At 39.9% G+C, this 15,659-nt stretch overlaps 1 protein-coding gene across 12 annotated transcripts in view; it reads left to right on the top strand.

Moving 5' to 3' along the window:
- The window catches only part of RALGPS2 (Ral GEF with PH domain and SH3 binding motif 2), a 141,216-nt gene that overhangs the window by 36,574 nt on the left and 88,983 nt on the right, over positions 1 to 15,659 (top strand). For 4 of the 12 annotated variants that reach the window (XM_021404115.1, XM_021404114.1, XM_021404112.1 and 1 more), the window contains exons 2-3: positions 9,399 to 9,530; positions 12,603 to 12,731. In XM_021404115.1, coding sequence (XP_021259790.1) covers positions 9,474 to 9,530; positions 12,603 to 12,731 — 186 coding nt within the window. In that variant the 5' untranslated portion in view covers positions 9,399 to 9,473. Of the gene's footprint in view, positions 1 to 3,491; positions 3,634 to 5,114; positions 5,267 to 9,398; positions 9,531 to 9,630; positions 9,718 to 12,602; positions 12,732 to 15,659 lie in introns of those variants that run through there. The other 8 variants (XM_021404119.1, XM_021404110.1, XM_021404120.1 and 5 more) reach the window with 6 other exon arrangements.

Below are 15,659 nucleotides of genomic sequence, written 5' to 3'. Positions count from 1 at the left end.
TGCACTTTGCCAGCTTTGCTTTTCAAATTAAGGCCTGTCTTATCTCAGTGTCTTTTTGATGCCTTCTGGAAAACATTGCATTCTACATCAATTATCCAGGTTCTACAAACTATGTAGGTATTTATTATGTCATTCATTCTTCAGAGCAAATCCTTTCATCAATAATGTAGATAGATGGCTTAGAAATAGCTCCAGCAGGGCTCTCATTTATACTTTCCATTTACCTGAAGTTGCTTTTAGTCTTTTTCTGGTGCTTCAGCTGTTGTTAGTGCACGAGAAATGAGGTGGTTATACCAGAACTTCATGTTTCTAAATAAATTCCTATCTGCCTCGAGTATCTAAAGAGATGAGATTTTCCTGCAGTCTAGTGTAAATTTGTTTTGATGACAAGGTCTGATAGCGCACAATAATATGTATTCCTCCTTCATGAAAGTGTTTACTCTAAATCACAACAGTTGAAAGGAACACATGCTTGGTTTCCACTATCAGTCAGTAACATCTGTTTGCTTTCCTGAAGTCCTGCGTATGTGTGTGCATTAACTTGGGTTTGCTCAGTTTCTGTATCATGTTTGATTTTTTTCAGGCAGATGCTTTGGTACTCAGTAGTTACTGGCTGCTCTCGGGTGAAGAAAACTATTTAATGTTAACGGCTGGTGTTTGAGTCTTTATATGCTTGCTTATCAGTTGCTTGGTTTGCTGAGGTTCTTCCAAGGGGAGTGATAAATGCAGAAGAGATGTGTGCTTGGCTGGATAAGCAACAATTTTTGTATTGTTTGCTTCTAGAAGCTGGAAAAAACTGGCAAACTTTCATAAACAAATGCAGGGGATAGCTGCACAGGCAGAAGAACTCTCTGGCACAGAAAGTTCAGCTCCCTTCTCCAAATGTCTGTTATATTTCCACATAACGTTCGTCATACCAAACATAGGCAATTGAGAAGCTGTCACATTATTTCCTGTTAGCCCCATTTCTACAGCAGCTAATACACATTGCCACATAGATGCGTGATGTTAAAGTTGTAGAGAAAATGGTTGAAATGTCATCACGAGTGTTACTGGTAAGGATAGTACTCATCTCTCTGAAAGCTGAATGCTAAAACAGGCTGAGGTGTTGGATTTCTTGTCCAAAAATGATCCTCTTTGTCTATTAACAGCTTGACAGACAATGCAGTACATTGTTCTCTCAGCAGTGTTTTCTTCCTCATCAGTGATAGTGTAAGATATTCAGCGAAAGTAATTTTGTCTTCTTTCCTATAAGTGTGTAGTCTGTCTTACCCCATCATACAAGTAGTGCATAGATGAGGCAGATCCCAAGACATGAATTTTGCAGACTTGTGAACTTGTCTTCAACAGCAGTTGGGTGCTTCGTCATCTCTACCTTGCTAAAAACCCGGCCCTGGGATGGCTGGATTGTTTTCGTGTGGCTATTGCCAATTTTGCCTGCAGCACTCACTGTTTTAGAGAAGCTTATTCAAAGAGCCGCATGGAATAGTGAGTCTTCTTTATGTACATGTGATCCTTAGTTGTATATAATATTCCACATCTAGGTCCTTAGTCTCACTTTTCATCACTGATATGTGCTTCTGGTGCGTGAGTTGTAGTGGCTGCTGGTGACAGTTCTGGAATGATGCTGGGGGCACTCAGTGCACTGCTGTTACAAGTTTTTAAAGTATGATTTTTTTGTTCAGAGCGTGTTGTCTATGGGTGTATTCTTCTGTTGTTGGTTCTGCTCATGTCGTGACTGTGTATCTAATGCATAACAAAAATATTTTGCAGACTGAACACCAGTTAATCGGCGTGTCATCAATACTTTACTATTCTGCTTGTTTGCAAACAAAACAGATAGTTACAGGGCCCTATGGAGGCTTGGAAAAGCTAATTGAGGGGAGGTTATCATCATGTAGAGCTGTGTAATTTGTGAGAGCATCTGACTCTAGTTTACATGGCTCCTATTTATTGTCTTTGCCCTCTCTGGACCTCTTACTCAGGCAAAAAAATGCCAGCAGCTCCTATCTTTCAAAAATGTCTTCAGGGTATGATTTCTCCTTTTTTGTTTGGGGATTCTCCTCTGGTTCCTGAATGAACAAGCCTGAATTTCTTCTTTAAACGTTTGAAGAAGTGCTTATGAAACAGGGTAGGCTATCAGTAGGCTTGGATTCTGGAGAGGGAGATGGAAGAAGGTGAAACCTTGATCTGCTTGTTGTGCTTTCTGTGCTTACGTTAGTTGGTTCCCCAATGCTGGCGTTCTTGAGTGTGTGAGGAAAACATACTGTGCATCATGACTTCAGATGTTAGGCTGTTCTGACAGCAGCTATAAAATAGTAGCCGGGCAAAAAGGAATAAAACACTCCTTTATGCACTGTCCTTCCTGAAGACCTACAAAATGGAACAGAGGCTACTAGGTGGTCTCTGGAAAAAAAAGACTTGAGGAACCTGGTAATTTTTGAACACAGACTTCTTAAGTTCTTGTGCAGTGAAGTTATTAGGGAACTTGTTTTGCCTTAAAATTTCCTGACTCTACGGGATGTACATTTTTGTATTCAAGCTGAACTTGAACAGCATGCGGAACAAGTGATCAGGATTTTGGCCTACTTTTTGCTTGTGATGATTCTTTCCTTCTGCTCAGCTCATGCCTGCATTGTGGGAGCACCAGGATCTGCTGTTGCTGGCAGCTGTTTACCAGTGCTAGTGCAAGAATGTGTTGCCTTATGCTACGGTATCTACCGGTTACCTCCTGGCTGTGAGTCTGTCACCTCTGCTGGGTGTGGGCAGCTTTTAAATGACAGAGGTTAGAACAGTAAGAATCTCCTATTTGTGCAGAACTTCCTCTTAGAAAACTTCGATTTTGAGCTGAACTTCATCGTTGTTTGAAGTTTATTGTAGGCAGAACTCATAGTTTGATTTTTTTGCACTGTAATTTGGTAAATGAGCGGTTAGTCCAGAAGAGTGATATTCTCCTGGATTTGTGAAGTGCTTTTTTTTCTTTATCCCACCTGAGAAAATTGAAGCTATGGAGTGTTACCAGCTGAGAGTGAAAGAGAAGAGCATTGACTACTGGAGCACCACAAAGAAGTAATCTTGGTAGTTGTAAACTGCCTAAGATATGAATGAGACAGCACCTTACTGTGTATTACCTTCATGTTTCTTCTTTCTTTTTATGTCTTTGGGTTTTTTTTCTAGAGCTAAATGATGATTTTGTTGTCCAGAATGCAAGCACACACATGATGGTGAAAACACTCTGTAGATAGTATTTGCTTAAAAAACGAGAATTTCACTTGTTTGCTTGTCCAAAGGGTAAAGCCCTTCGTAGGGTGTGAGAGGGGAATCTAAGTTAAGGACCATATTTGAATAAAGCATCATTTTGTATGTAAAACTTAATTGTAAAACCTAATAAAAATATTTTTTTTCTATTTGTTGCTGTTCTGTAGATTTTTATTTCATCCGTGATGGAGCTTAAACAGCTGATACTGCCCTGACTGTTGTGCAACAGCTGCTTAGGGAAAGAGTGCGTGTGTGACATAGCTTGCAGCAGCTGAGTTACATGAGGAGGGTGGAGGTGCTTTGAGTTTGCAGCAGGCCCAGCTGAACCACAGAAGAAAGGAGTCTGCTACTGGTTGAGCTGTACTCTTCTTGCAGGTGCTGTATCGCACAGTTTCTTTCAGGAAGGAGGCTCATATCAACTTAAACAGCTGTGGGGTTTTTTTTTCCCTCTTCTAGTACTGTTTTCCAGACACTCTTTCAAGAACCTGACTGTTTTATTCTGATTTTAAGCCTAAATTTACATTTTATTCACGCTTTTCTGCTTTATCCACCTGTTATTTATGCATAGCAAGTGTATCCTCTTGCAGGGTTCAGTTTTGTTAGCATAAACAAGCTGAGGCCTCCGTTTCCTCTTCTCTAATGGAATCTTCTTCTCTAATGGAATTTTCTATCAGTGTGGAGCCCCTTCCCTGCATCATGTATTTGAGCTCAAATCTTTTAGAAGCTGAGTGACCAGAACTGCATAGAGGACAGCAGTCAGTCTCATGAAATATACTGGCAGTACTATTTGACTAACCTAATGCTTGCATTAGTCATTCTCAAATGATATGCTGAGACTCGTAGCAGATATTTTACTGAGATTATCCTGTAATGATTGAATTTCATTTTTCATTTTCTTACCCACCAGGTGGCTTTATTCTTCCTGTATTATGCTGCTTTCCTCTATTTCCCAATGTTATATCATTCTACTAATACTTGTTACTGGTGTTGCATATTTGATAGCTGTTAGTAATCTCTTCCTAGTCTAATATTATCTTCAAAGTTATGCTCTGTATCTCAGATTTTGTCATGTTGTTATCCGCTTGCATGTCTTCTACTGGGGTCTCTTATCTTACTCCTTGCCAGCTGTGTCAGCTTATCAAATGCTTTGCCAAGATTCATATGTCTGACAGGAGACGTATTAGTAAGCGAAGTTTTAGGTCTGGGATTTGAGTATTTCAGTGAAAATTTCTTCCAGGAGCATGGGGTTATATTAAGTTGCTTGAGCTTTTATTTCACCTCTGTTATGAATGTTTCTGCTTAGCAGCTTTCATATGTTGTACTGCCTCTTAATAGTATCGTGCTTGCTGTAAACAGAATTAAAACACGTGTTTAAGGGACTTCCAATCCAAGCCATTCTGTGATTCTGTGACTGTCATTATCACAGTGCAGGCTTTTGCTGCTTCCAGAATCTTTCTTGTTACAGGGCAGACAACATACAGCCTAGCAAATAATTTACTGTTAGATAGAATGTTCCTTCACTAACCATGGTCCTTACATACGCAGGTCTTCTAGGCGTGCTGAGGTGCACGTGCACCAAATTGCAAGGAAAAGCAGTATGACCAGCCTTCACCCTGCTGGCAGCTGGTGCCAATTCTGGTGTCCTGTGGCAACCAACATGCTTGTGTGCCAGTGTACTTTGTACTTCCTTGGCTCCTGCGTGCCCCCAGGCTGACTTGAACCACTTGCAGGTAGAGTTAATTTGGGTGTATGGCAGCTTGCAGGCAGCTGTTGTCAGGCAGTGCTGCCATGAAGCAGAACGTCCAGAACCTCCACCTGCCACCTTGGTACGGACTAGCAGGAGGTGCCCCCGCACGTCAGGCATTTGTGCTGAGCTGGGTTGAGTCAGCAGGATTCTTCGTACTGCTTCCTGTTCAAGATGCAGCGCATTACCTGAGTGAGTCACAACATCTCTATGGTGATCTTATGGAAACTATGATCCGTATTTGTCTTACAAAAGGACTGAAAGGTATTTCACAAATATGTATGTTATGAAGATCAAGGGAAAACTGTCCAGAGAGTGCATTAAAATAGCAATATTTTAATTGTTCCATGTTTTTAGCGTTGTTGGATTTATGTTGGTTGTACTGTTTGTGACCTTTTAGCAGATTTTAGTTTCGAATCACTTAATGGGAATCGGGGAATGCAGAGGAACCCAACACCCAAAACAACAAGAGCTTCTAGGTGTTCTTCATGTAAAATAGAGATTGGTGTGCAGAGTGAGTAGTTGCGATGGAGGCACTTGTAGCTATGTATGGTAAGAAGGAAGTAGAGATTAATTGACTTGTTTTGTGTTTAGCACATTCTAGACAAATGGGCAGTGAGACATCCCAAATGCAGAAGCAGTTCCACAAAGTACTTCAGGCTTCAGAAAGACCTGACTTTGCACATGTGAGGTGGATGTGAAAGCTGCTTAAAAACTTGAGGTTGTTTCATTAAAGCTTCTGTCTTGTGTTCAGTGCTAAAAATGAATGTTACTTTAAGAAGTGCCAAGCTATATTGGAAAAAATACAGTTATAACTAAGAATGTAAGGGCTCAGCTCCGCAATTAGAATTCGATCAGTGGCCACAGGATTTCATCAAAGCGTCTTGAGGGCATGGTATGGAATACTTAAATCTAGCTGGGCTGTACTATGTGCATAGGGGATTGAAGACAGTGAAGCCCAATATTTTTCTGTTCCTTGTTTAGAAAGAACTAGCTTTTTTTCTGTTCTGCATCAAAATACCACTGAGAGTTTCCACGAGATCAGGAGCTTAGGTTGATCGTGTCTTGAACAGGTCACTGGGTTCTGAAGTGCTTTGGTCCTCTGAGTCCTTGGTAGCAGCATCACGTTCATAGTTGATCATAAGCCATGCAGGGCATTTCGTCTTCCTTCATGGGAATCTGCAAACAAAACAATGACATTTTGTGCTGCCATTATGAATAATAACAAAAAGGATGTTGGTCATCATGACTGTTGAGTTACTCATTACATTGCCACGTGGATATGCTTCCTCAGAGCTGTCATGCTGTTCTAGATGTTGACCTTAGCAGACAATTTTTTAATGTAATGTTAGATTTGTCTTCTCAAGCATTGTTTGGACAGCATGTTTTCTAGTTTATATTTTCTAGATGTATCTCTTGGATACACTGGAAGGGACTTGAGGTTAGGCATCTTGTTAGGCACCTTACTGTAATGAGCGATCACCAAATGCTGCCTTGGGTGAGTCTACAGAAAAACTGAGTCTTGCTGAAGGTGGCAGTCCCTGCTTAGTGTAGACGTTTTCCTTCTTTGGATATGACAAATCTTCAGTATTTTGGGGTTGCTTTTTAAAATATGGTGTGTGTGGCATGAATAGGTGGGATGAGATGGTGCAGGGTGTCAAATAGCCCAGGCTTTAAACTGGCTAAATGCATCTCTAAGTGTTTCATGCTGCATATAAATCTTTCAGATCCCCACTTAATGCATTTCTGAGCACAGAGGCATTTATTAAATTGAAGAGAACAAGTATTGGAAGTTCAAATTACTCAATGTAATTCATTTTTTGTAAATGGATATACTGGGTACGCACTGAAAACTGATGTGTGATTCACCTCTGCAGCGTGGTACGTCGTTTCACACTGAATCACTTTGTGATGTTGCTGTTCACTGCTTACTGTAGTGTTAAGCAGAAGGGTAGGATAGCAAGGAAAATACTTAATTATTTCAAGGGCAGGATGTCTTTTTGTTTGCCTTGAATGAGACACTGATAAAAATTGTTGCTGTGACTTGTTCTGGAGCTCCGTGATCAGTCTGTGCACTAGGTATGCTTTCTGTTCCTACCTCCTGCTCTGGATGGAGAGTGGATTGTAGCCCGTACTATCTGACCTGGCGTGGGATAGCTGGGGCAATCCTACAAGTTCCAACATGGTAACTGGTTAGAAAAGAAAAACCTGGATCACTGTGCACCTTCTCTACGCTCTAGCTGTGCAGTGTAAAGTCTCTTGCCTAGTTTTCATGTTTATCTATTCTGTTCATCCTGCTGTTAAGTGAACGAGCTTGTGCAGTGTTCCTTCAGCACAGCGGTGAGAGCTTTTCCATCTGGCACTTGGAATGGACAGGTGCATGCAAATCTGGCTGTAGCCTGGGATGCAGGTAGGAATCTGGAGGTGGTGTGTTAAGGAAGCAGGGATAAGGCTTGAGATGCAGCACTAGGAAATGGGGGGTGGTGGGAGCAAGGCTGCTAGAGCTTATCTTAGTGTGTATGGGTTGTGTGAGATTAATTATCAGGAAACTGGGCTTCAACCTTATTGCTAATAGTGGAATTGGTTCTCTCATCTGAGATTGCTCTGCCAACTCCACAGGCTTCTATAATATGCGTAATTTCTTTGAAAGTACCAATTATGCTATGCTGTAACTAAAGCAAGCAGCACCCTCCGGTTCCCTCCATGGAGCATACAAACAAAACTTCATTTTCACTTTTGGTTACCAGAAACTCTTCTCCTCCCCTAGTTCTTTGTTTTGTTACTCCCTACCCTCAGTGAAGAACAAGAGAGAAGTGAGGCAATCTGAAAGGTGGGATAGGGCAGGATGACAGTGACAAAAACAGAGTTATAAGTCAAACAGGAGGTGGGTTTTTCCTTTTTGCATAGACTGTTAGTGTAATGCACTTCACTACACTTTGCTTTTAGGGGCTATCTTTAGTGGACGAAACATAATCTTAAATACAGTCTATGGGCTGGGAACGTAACGTTAAGGCGGAGTGGAGTGTTTTCCATGTTGTGACAGATAATCCCATCGATGTTTCTTAAAAAAACAAAACCTCAAAACCCCAGCTTGTGAATGGCTGTTCTGAAGTGTAGTACCACGCAGGTCAGCTGAGGGCTGTTACTGCCCAGAAATAGCCAGTGGCTGGAGTGTGTGGCTGCAATTCACTGTGTGGTTCTCTGTTTCAGCTGACCTCCTTTGTGTATTGCAGTCTTACAATGACATTTTAAAGTTATTGCTTTTTTGAGGGTATTTTATTATTTCAATAGTGCAGTTTCTTGCCTTTCAGGCTTGTTACCGTGGCATACCTCTTCTAGCTTACTTGGAGACAGGGCTTTACAGATGACTTTATTTTCTTTGTTTCGTTACTGTAGAGGTCTTAAATATTTGATGCAGTGATGTTGTCATTTGATATTATTCAGCTACCTGTCGTTGCCATTTGTTTGCAACCTGTGTAACAGTTCTGAGTCAAACTACAAACCTCAAGTGGACTCCATAAATTATATATTGAGGAGCAGTCGTGTTTGTTATGAACCTGCACCTATGAAGAGTGATTTATAAATCTTTTTCACGCTAGAGGGCACTAGTATCTCATGAAATATAAGCCCAAACCAATTTTTACTCTGTTACACTTATATATTGGGCAGTCGTGCTCTTTTTGTAGCGGATGCCGAAAGCTTCCATTTTTTGTCACAGCCTTTCCTCTGTAGAAATGAAAGCTAAACATAAATGCAATCCTTGCGAGAATGCATCAAAAAGTAGTGAGTGGAATTTTCTTTCCTGTCTTCTGGTATTTTTTTGGTTTTGCTTGTTTATTTATTTTTTTTTCTGGATGATAATAAGAGTTTCTTGTGGTGAAAAAGGCAAATTCCACTTGTACTCTTAAGTTGCTTCTAATGGGATAGTTTTCAGTTGAAGCTGGTGAATGGGTATATATGAGATATATAAGTTATCCTATAATTTCCTAGGAAGTTATTGGATAGTTTCTTACAAGAAATTGTATAGTAAACATCTCATATAGATAACGTATACTTTAAGTTGGTAATCAAAGGAAAAGAATAGCACACGAACAATGCTGCAGGCTGAGCTTCGTTAGGGTAAATTTACATTTGCATATTGATAGCTGGTATGCAGAAAAGGCTGTGAAAGTCTACGCTGGCAGTGAATAACTGATTGCAATGGAACCTTCAGTTGTTTCTCTTAGAGATTAAGTGGGTCATTTTAGAATATGTGTTTGAGCCTAAGGTTTGGACCTCAGTGTGCTATAGCCATTTTGGAAGTACTTCTGGTTTTGTTACAGATTTTCTTCAATGCTGAATCTTGTTTAAAATGCTTGAGCAACGTAGTTTCTAACTGACTTTTTGCTCTTTGTAGGAATGATCATTCAGTTGCCTTGGAGATGATCCTTCTGCTGTAAATGTAGGGCTGGAGATCAATGTTCTGGGCAGTATGGACCTAATGAACGGACAGTCAAGCAGTGTTAATATCGCAGCTACTGCTTCAGAGGTAAGGATTACAAAACTCTGTGGTTACTTAATACCATAAATACTAAGGTTGTTTGTTTTTTTTTTTTAATTCACCAAAAAATTATTTTGTATTTCAACAGGTCTGGCACAGGAAGCTCTTGTTTAGATGGATGTGTTGGTTTTATATACCCCAGTTTAGATGTGAATAACTTACACCGCTGACTTCTGTATGTTGACAGAAAGCATCAACCAGCATTGACAACCTTGCCATAGCCAGTAACTGCCTTCTCTGTGTTCTCTTCCTTCACGTCTAGACAAGGAAGCTTTTGTTTTAAAATATTAACAATAATAGACACTCCTAGTGCATGAAGCTAGGTTGGTAAGGCCTATGGGAAATGTTCTTGGCTTTGATAGGCAGTAGTGTGTGTGTAGGGGCAGTCTGACACTTCTTTCTCCTACTTTGAAGTTAGTGTAGCTTTCCATTTAGCGTCTGCTCATTGAGACTGGGGAATGGAGTCAGTACGAGAACCTGGAGGTTCTTTTTGCTGAGAGTTGTGACTGCTTCATAAATTCTTAGCACTGATAGAGGGCTTGCAAGACCTGGGTTTTTTTTGTTTTTTTTTTTTTAATTCTTGCAAATCACTCCTTTTGTAAGCTTTTTTTTTAAAGTGCCTTGGGCTGAAGTGATATTAAGATCTGCCCTCAGTCTGTTTTGAGTGATCTTTCCAGATGCGCTGTTTCTCTTTGGAGTGACTGAATACATGCATTGGAGTGTACAGACGTTCAATAAGAACCTAAGCTTTCTGCTTAGGGAGGACAGTTACTTTATTGCTGATGCATACTTCATTGTCAGGGCTGTTGTCAAATTACAAAACACATTTTTACAGCAGTAGATTTCATTTTTTTCACTTGATTTAAATGACATGGTCCTCAAGAACACTACAAGGTCACTAGCAATGAGAGCTACAAAGTCCTGACAAGAGTTGATTCCTTGAATAAATATTTGAACCTTAAAAATGTTAATTTTGTATGTATATTTACTCATCTGTTTTAATAGCAGGGCTGCATGTATTCTGTGCAGTTTGCATGCACGTATGGGAAGCACCACAAACAAGGTGAAAGGAGAAATGTTGTGTGGTCAAAAAGAATCAAATCATGTCCAAAAACTTCAAAAACACTGTAATCCTGTTAGGTATTGTTTGACCATTTATTGGTACGTAACTGATGGCCTTTCTTAGAGGAGAGCTCTTATTTTACTTAGTAGGATCATTTTATATGTTTAGGGTCTGATTTTGTAGGTTATGTCTGATGAAATTGAGTAAAATCTAAAATTTGTTTAAAATACTTTGTGCTTGAGAATGTGGTAAGTACCATTCTCTCATAAATCTGTTCTCAGCAAGTTTTTTGTTGGATTTTTAAGATTTTTTTTTTTGACAAAGTGGGAGGAGAAAGATCTTGGAAGTGACATATTTCTGAAAGCATAGTATGTTTGTTACTGAAAATGCATGCCTGAGTTTTTGGTGTTCCCTAAGTCAGGTGTTTTCAGGGAGATGGCACTGTCGGATGAAGCTAACTGAATTGGACATGAAGTGAACGTGTATAGTCAGTGTTTGTCTTAGCAACAAAAATGCTTAAAAGTGGGGAAGAGTTGATTTCAGTTTGCTGAATTGTCCAAGAGTTCAAATGTTCTTGTTGTGAGTGAGAAGCTGAAAGCAAAATACGTCGCACAGCCATAAAATCCTGCCTTGTTAGGTTCTGAGGAAAAGAGATGAGAGCAGGATAACTGTTTACCTGCATCAGTGATGCTATGCTATCTCCCCTCCTGCCCTAGGATCAATGTATATGACACAGGGTGTCACTGAAAGGGCAGTGAAGTTCGGCCTCTGTGGCTGGCAAAAACTCTCGCTGATATTTGTTATGTATATGACCTGTATCCATGTACATGAAATGTACAACGTTAGCATGAAAATTACAAGGTCTGCCAGAAAGTGCCTTCAATATGTGGGTCAAAGTCTTTTCAACTTCCTAGGAGTGGTTAGTGCTCAAGGCTACATCGATCTCCAACTTAAAACTAGGTAGGTCTTGGTTTGTGTTCAGTGTGCTTTGCCACAGCAGAGTTGGAGGTTCCATTGAGATTGTGAGTGCTCGTTGCATCATTGCCAGGTTTCTCTCTCTTAAAAGCCTCCAGTGCATAAGCAAAGCTGACGTGGGAGCTCTGATAGCACTTAGGTTGAGGCTCTGCTATTCTTGAAACTTGCAGATATTACACTGTGCTTAAAGCAAGCATTGCTGAAGAAGCATTAAAGGCTAATATGGTTGTTGACTGTAATAAGTGTGCTCCCTCATGATGCTTTTGTCCATGTCACATCTTATTTCTTCCTTTTTTAATCAAGAGCTTGCTTTACACCAGCTTTCTTAAAGTGAGAAGAAACTAAATAAAAAACATGCTTAGACTTTCAGGTGTTCAGAGGGAAGTGTGGGCAGTAAAGTGACGGCTTGCTGTATGCATGCATCTCTGAAATAGATGTCCAAGAAGGGTGCATCTGGATGTGACATCTGAACCTCCATGGGGGAAAAAAGTGTGATAACTGAACAGAATCTAGATTTGCATCTATATCTCTATCTCTTCCAAATTGTAATTGTTAAAAGTAGTACATAATTGCTCATCATAAGAGTCTTAAATGCAAACATGTAATGTAGCTCACAGTGCAATTTTTGGGAGTTGTAGAGTTCCTGAGAGATTGATACTGTTCTTTGTTAACTAGTCTTTGGGGACGAACTGTCTTTTTTTTTTTTTCTCCTTCAGTGATTTGTTGTTTATTTGAAATTCAGATTTTGATTCTTATTAACTGTTCTCCCAGTGAAACACTGGAATTTATTTACACCTTGAAATAGAAGGTTTGTGTGTTGAGGACCACCTTTGAAGTCCACTGGAGCCAATTTGCGAGTCTCTGACTGTAGTGATTTTTGTCAGGAGAAAGCAAGTTCTGTGGCTTCTTTAATTGTTAATTTACCCAACAGGAAAAAAAAAATGCGACAGTAGTGTTTAAAAAGAGATTTTGCTCATGGCAATGTAAAAACACAAAAGACAAGGTAACCAAAATATCATCAGTGTTTTTGTTTGTTCCTGCAGAAGAGCAGCAGTTCCGAATCCCTGAGTGACAAAGGTTCAGTTGAACTGAAGAAGAGCTTTGATGCAGTGGTATTTGATGTTCTGAAGGTTACACCAGAAGAATATGCAGTAAGCAATTTAAGTAATTCTTGTTCATTTGTAGGGTTATTTTTTTAATTTTGGTAGCTTTCTCTACCCTACAGGAGATCCTGTATGTTGTGTGAGTAACTTCCTTCATCCTTTGGTTTCAGAAATAGACAACAAAGAGCAGTGCAGGATCCAGATTCTGGTTCACATTGTGTAGTTTTTGGGGGCTGTGCTCTCCAGGCATTTTTTCTCACTGTTGTATGCAGCGTAGATGAGAGATTCCTAATTCTGTGTGCTGCAGCTTGATTCTGACATGTATTTTGGTTGCTAGGATATACTTGATCTGTGCTTGTTTTTTTCTGGAGGCATTTTATTTAAACCCTTTGATGGTTTGTTAGTGTATGCAAATTGGGTAATGAAGTTAGAGATTCCTGGTTTTATTGCTCAGTCAGTTGCAGATGCTGGCAAATGGTGCACACACATCCTAGCTGAAGTTAGTAACAATTTTTGATGGCATTTAGCTAGACTAGAAATTTTCACTCTTTTTATTACAGACAGGTCCTATGTTAAAATAAGAAATGATACAATAAAAACCGCTTATAATCTTTGCCCACCCTAGTTGGGATTGTAGTAATTCTTACACTTTCCAAAGAAAAACATGACTGGCTTGCATGTGGGTTGTCTAGATGGTGTTTAAGCATTTCAAACTCTTCTCTGGCAAGATAGCTTTTGTGGTAGTCCTGTTGGACACCCGGTGGCTGCGATTCAGGATTGTAGATTCTCTGGATTAATTTCTTCAGCAGTATGAAAATTTTTAAGCTCAACAATGAAGTAAAGCATGAGCCTGTTTTGTTACTTATAGACATTCTTAGTGGGGGTAAACACAGAACTTCATACGTTCTACTTGGTGCCTTCTTGTAGTGCTTGTGTTATCTCTAAAACAAGCTCTTGCAACACATGAATATCATCTCTCTTCCAGTCCTTCTTGGACTTGAGTCTGTAATGCATTCACAATGTAGTCAAAGGTGGGTAATTGGATTTTACCTTCTATATACAAAGAAGGTGAAGTAATTTCTGGACTACTTGGTATGCCTTCAACTTTGCAAATCCTTGCATGAATAGCGTGTTTTTCTTTTGAGTGCAATGGTACAGAAATATCAGTTGGATATCCTGCAGAGCCAGAGCCATTGGGTTCTTCAGTTCAAGTGAGTGATGGATGCAGGCCAGAACGGCTCCAGGTTCCTTTGAACAGCTCTGGTGTGTAGCCAGTGGTGGGTGCTGTTGAGTAACAGTAGATGACCTGGTCTGTGCAGAATTGCTATCGCTAACTTGATCAAAATGTAGAGGTGCTTTGCTCTGCCCTAGACCCTTTTGGTCTTTGGACCCTTTGGACCCTTCCTTTACAGAAACATGTAACTTTCATGGATATTCTAAATATTACCTATATATAAATCTTATTTAGGTAAAAAAATCTTTATGAAAATCTTTATTGAAATCCATTATGTTTACTGTTTTCATATACTGCCTCAAAGTGGATAGGATTCCAATTGCAGTTTTCATTTATACAGTGTGGTATTTTCTTCTTTTCTTAATTTCCCCCAGATAAACTGTGTCTTTATCAATCTTCTGCCTTGTAAAGTATCTACAAGGGCTGCTCTCAAAGCGATGCCTCCTATTTTATTATGTTGGTGGTGCGCCAGTAGAGGTTGAACCTTGCTGCCAGTATTGAATTCTTCCATGTGGAAAAAAATGATGCCCGCTGACATTCATTGATGCTCGTTAAATGTTAATGAGACCAAAGAGTGGAGGTGAGGACAGTGAGGGGTGGGTGCTGCATTTCAGGAGTGATGACAGTGACAGTGGGACACCTCTGCTGGTGCAGGTTTTGATGAGCACGGCATGCAGGCTCTTGTTCATTGCTGGTGAAAATGCATAGCTAATGGTGGTGTCTACATTGAAAAACAGTGTTTTGTGGCTGAGAATTTGCTCTATCAAATAGTGCTATTGTGCTCTTTGTATCTATTGTAGTTTCCATGGAAACAAATAGGAGGCATTACTTTCAGAGCAGCCTTCATAGTACATTTCAGGTTTTGCTTGCTGTAAATAGATGTGAAGTGTCTCAAAGCATTTTTAACAGTTCACAGAATTTCCAGTAGTCAGTGTACAACCCTTAAGCAAGGTTGTAATTCATTCCAGCTCTTTTTCAATAACGTTTCTGCATGCAGGTGTGCATCCTAGCTGATGTTCAGATCTTTGGGCAAGTTCATCTGATCTTGCACTACTGCTTGCTTGTTGGAATGCTGATCGTTCTTGCTGGAGGTTGTGGAAGTAGGTTGACTTGCCAAAAACTTAGGTACCTTGGCAGAAAAGTACCTTTGACTCCTTACACCTGTCTCTACTTTATTGGCCGTTTCCTTATTCTTACTGTTTTCAGTCTTGCCTTAAAGGAAAAGTGTAAAGTCTTCATTGGGTTTTCCATATTGAGGATGCCAGCGTCGATGAAAATGCAAAACTATGCTAGTAAGGCTTTCATTGTAATAATGGGTATGTACCTCTCAGTCTGGACATGGATATGTTACTAATGGGTTTTGGAAAGTATGAGAGAGCTTCCAGTTTGTTGCTCTTGTAAAACAGATGCAGTGCAGACTACTGACATCTGTGATTTAGGGAAGGCTGCGTACTGTAAGCAGCTGTTGAATGAATACTGTTTTTAAAATGATATTTTCTCAAGTGGTGAGCTGAGGAAATAATTTGTGAGGTAAGTACTTTATGCACAGAGGAAAGATAATGTGATAAATGCAGTAAAACAGCAATAAAAGCAAGTTGTTTCAGAAGAGCTAGTTAGCTGTCTAATTATTGGGGAGTCTTGGCTCTTAAGAAAAAAGAATTGCCATAAAGATGAGTTAAGCAATAAAGTCAGTGTCAGCATTGCGAAGTCTCATCCTGTATCTTTTATGTTGTGCTGCGTTT

This window comes from Numida meleagris, chromosome 7 (assembly GCF_002078875.1).
Source record: "Numida meleagris isolate 19003 breed g44 Domestic line chromosome 7, NumMel1.0, whole genome shotgun sequence".
NCBI classification, from domain to species: Eukaryota; Metazoa; Chordata; class Aves; order Galliformes; family Numididae; genus Numida; species Numida meleagris.
This window is presented reverse-complemented; position numbering and strand designations above follow the sequence as displayed.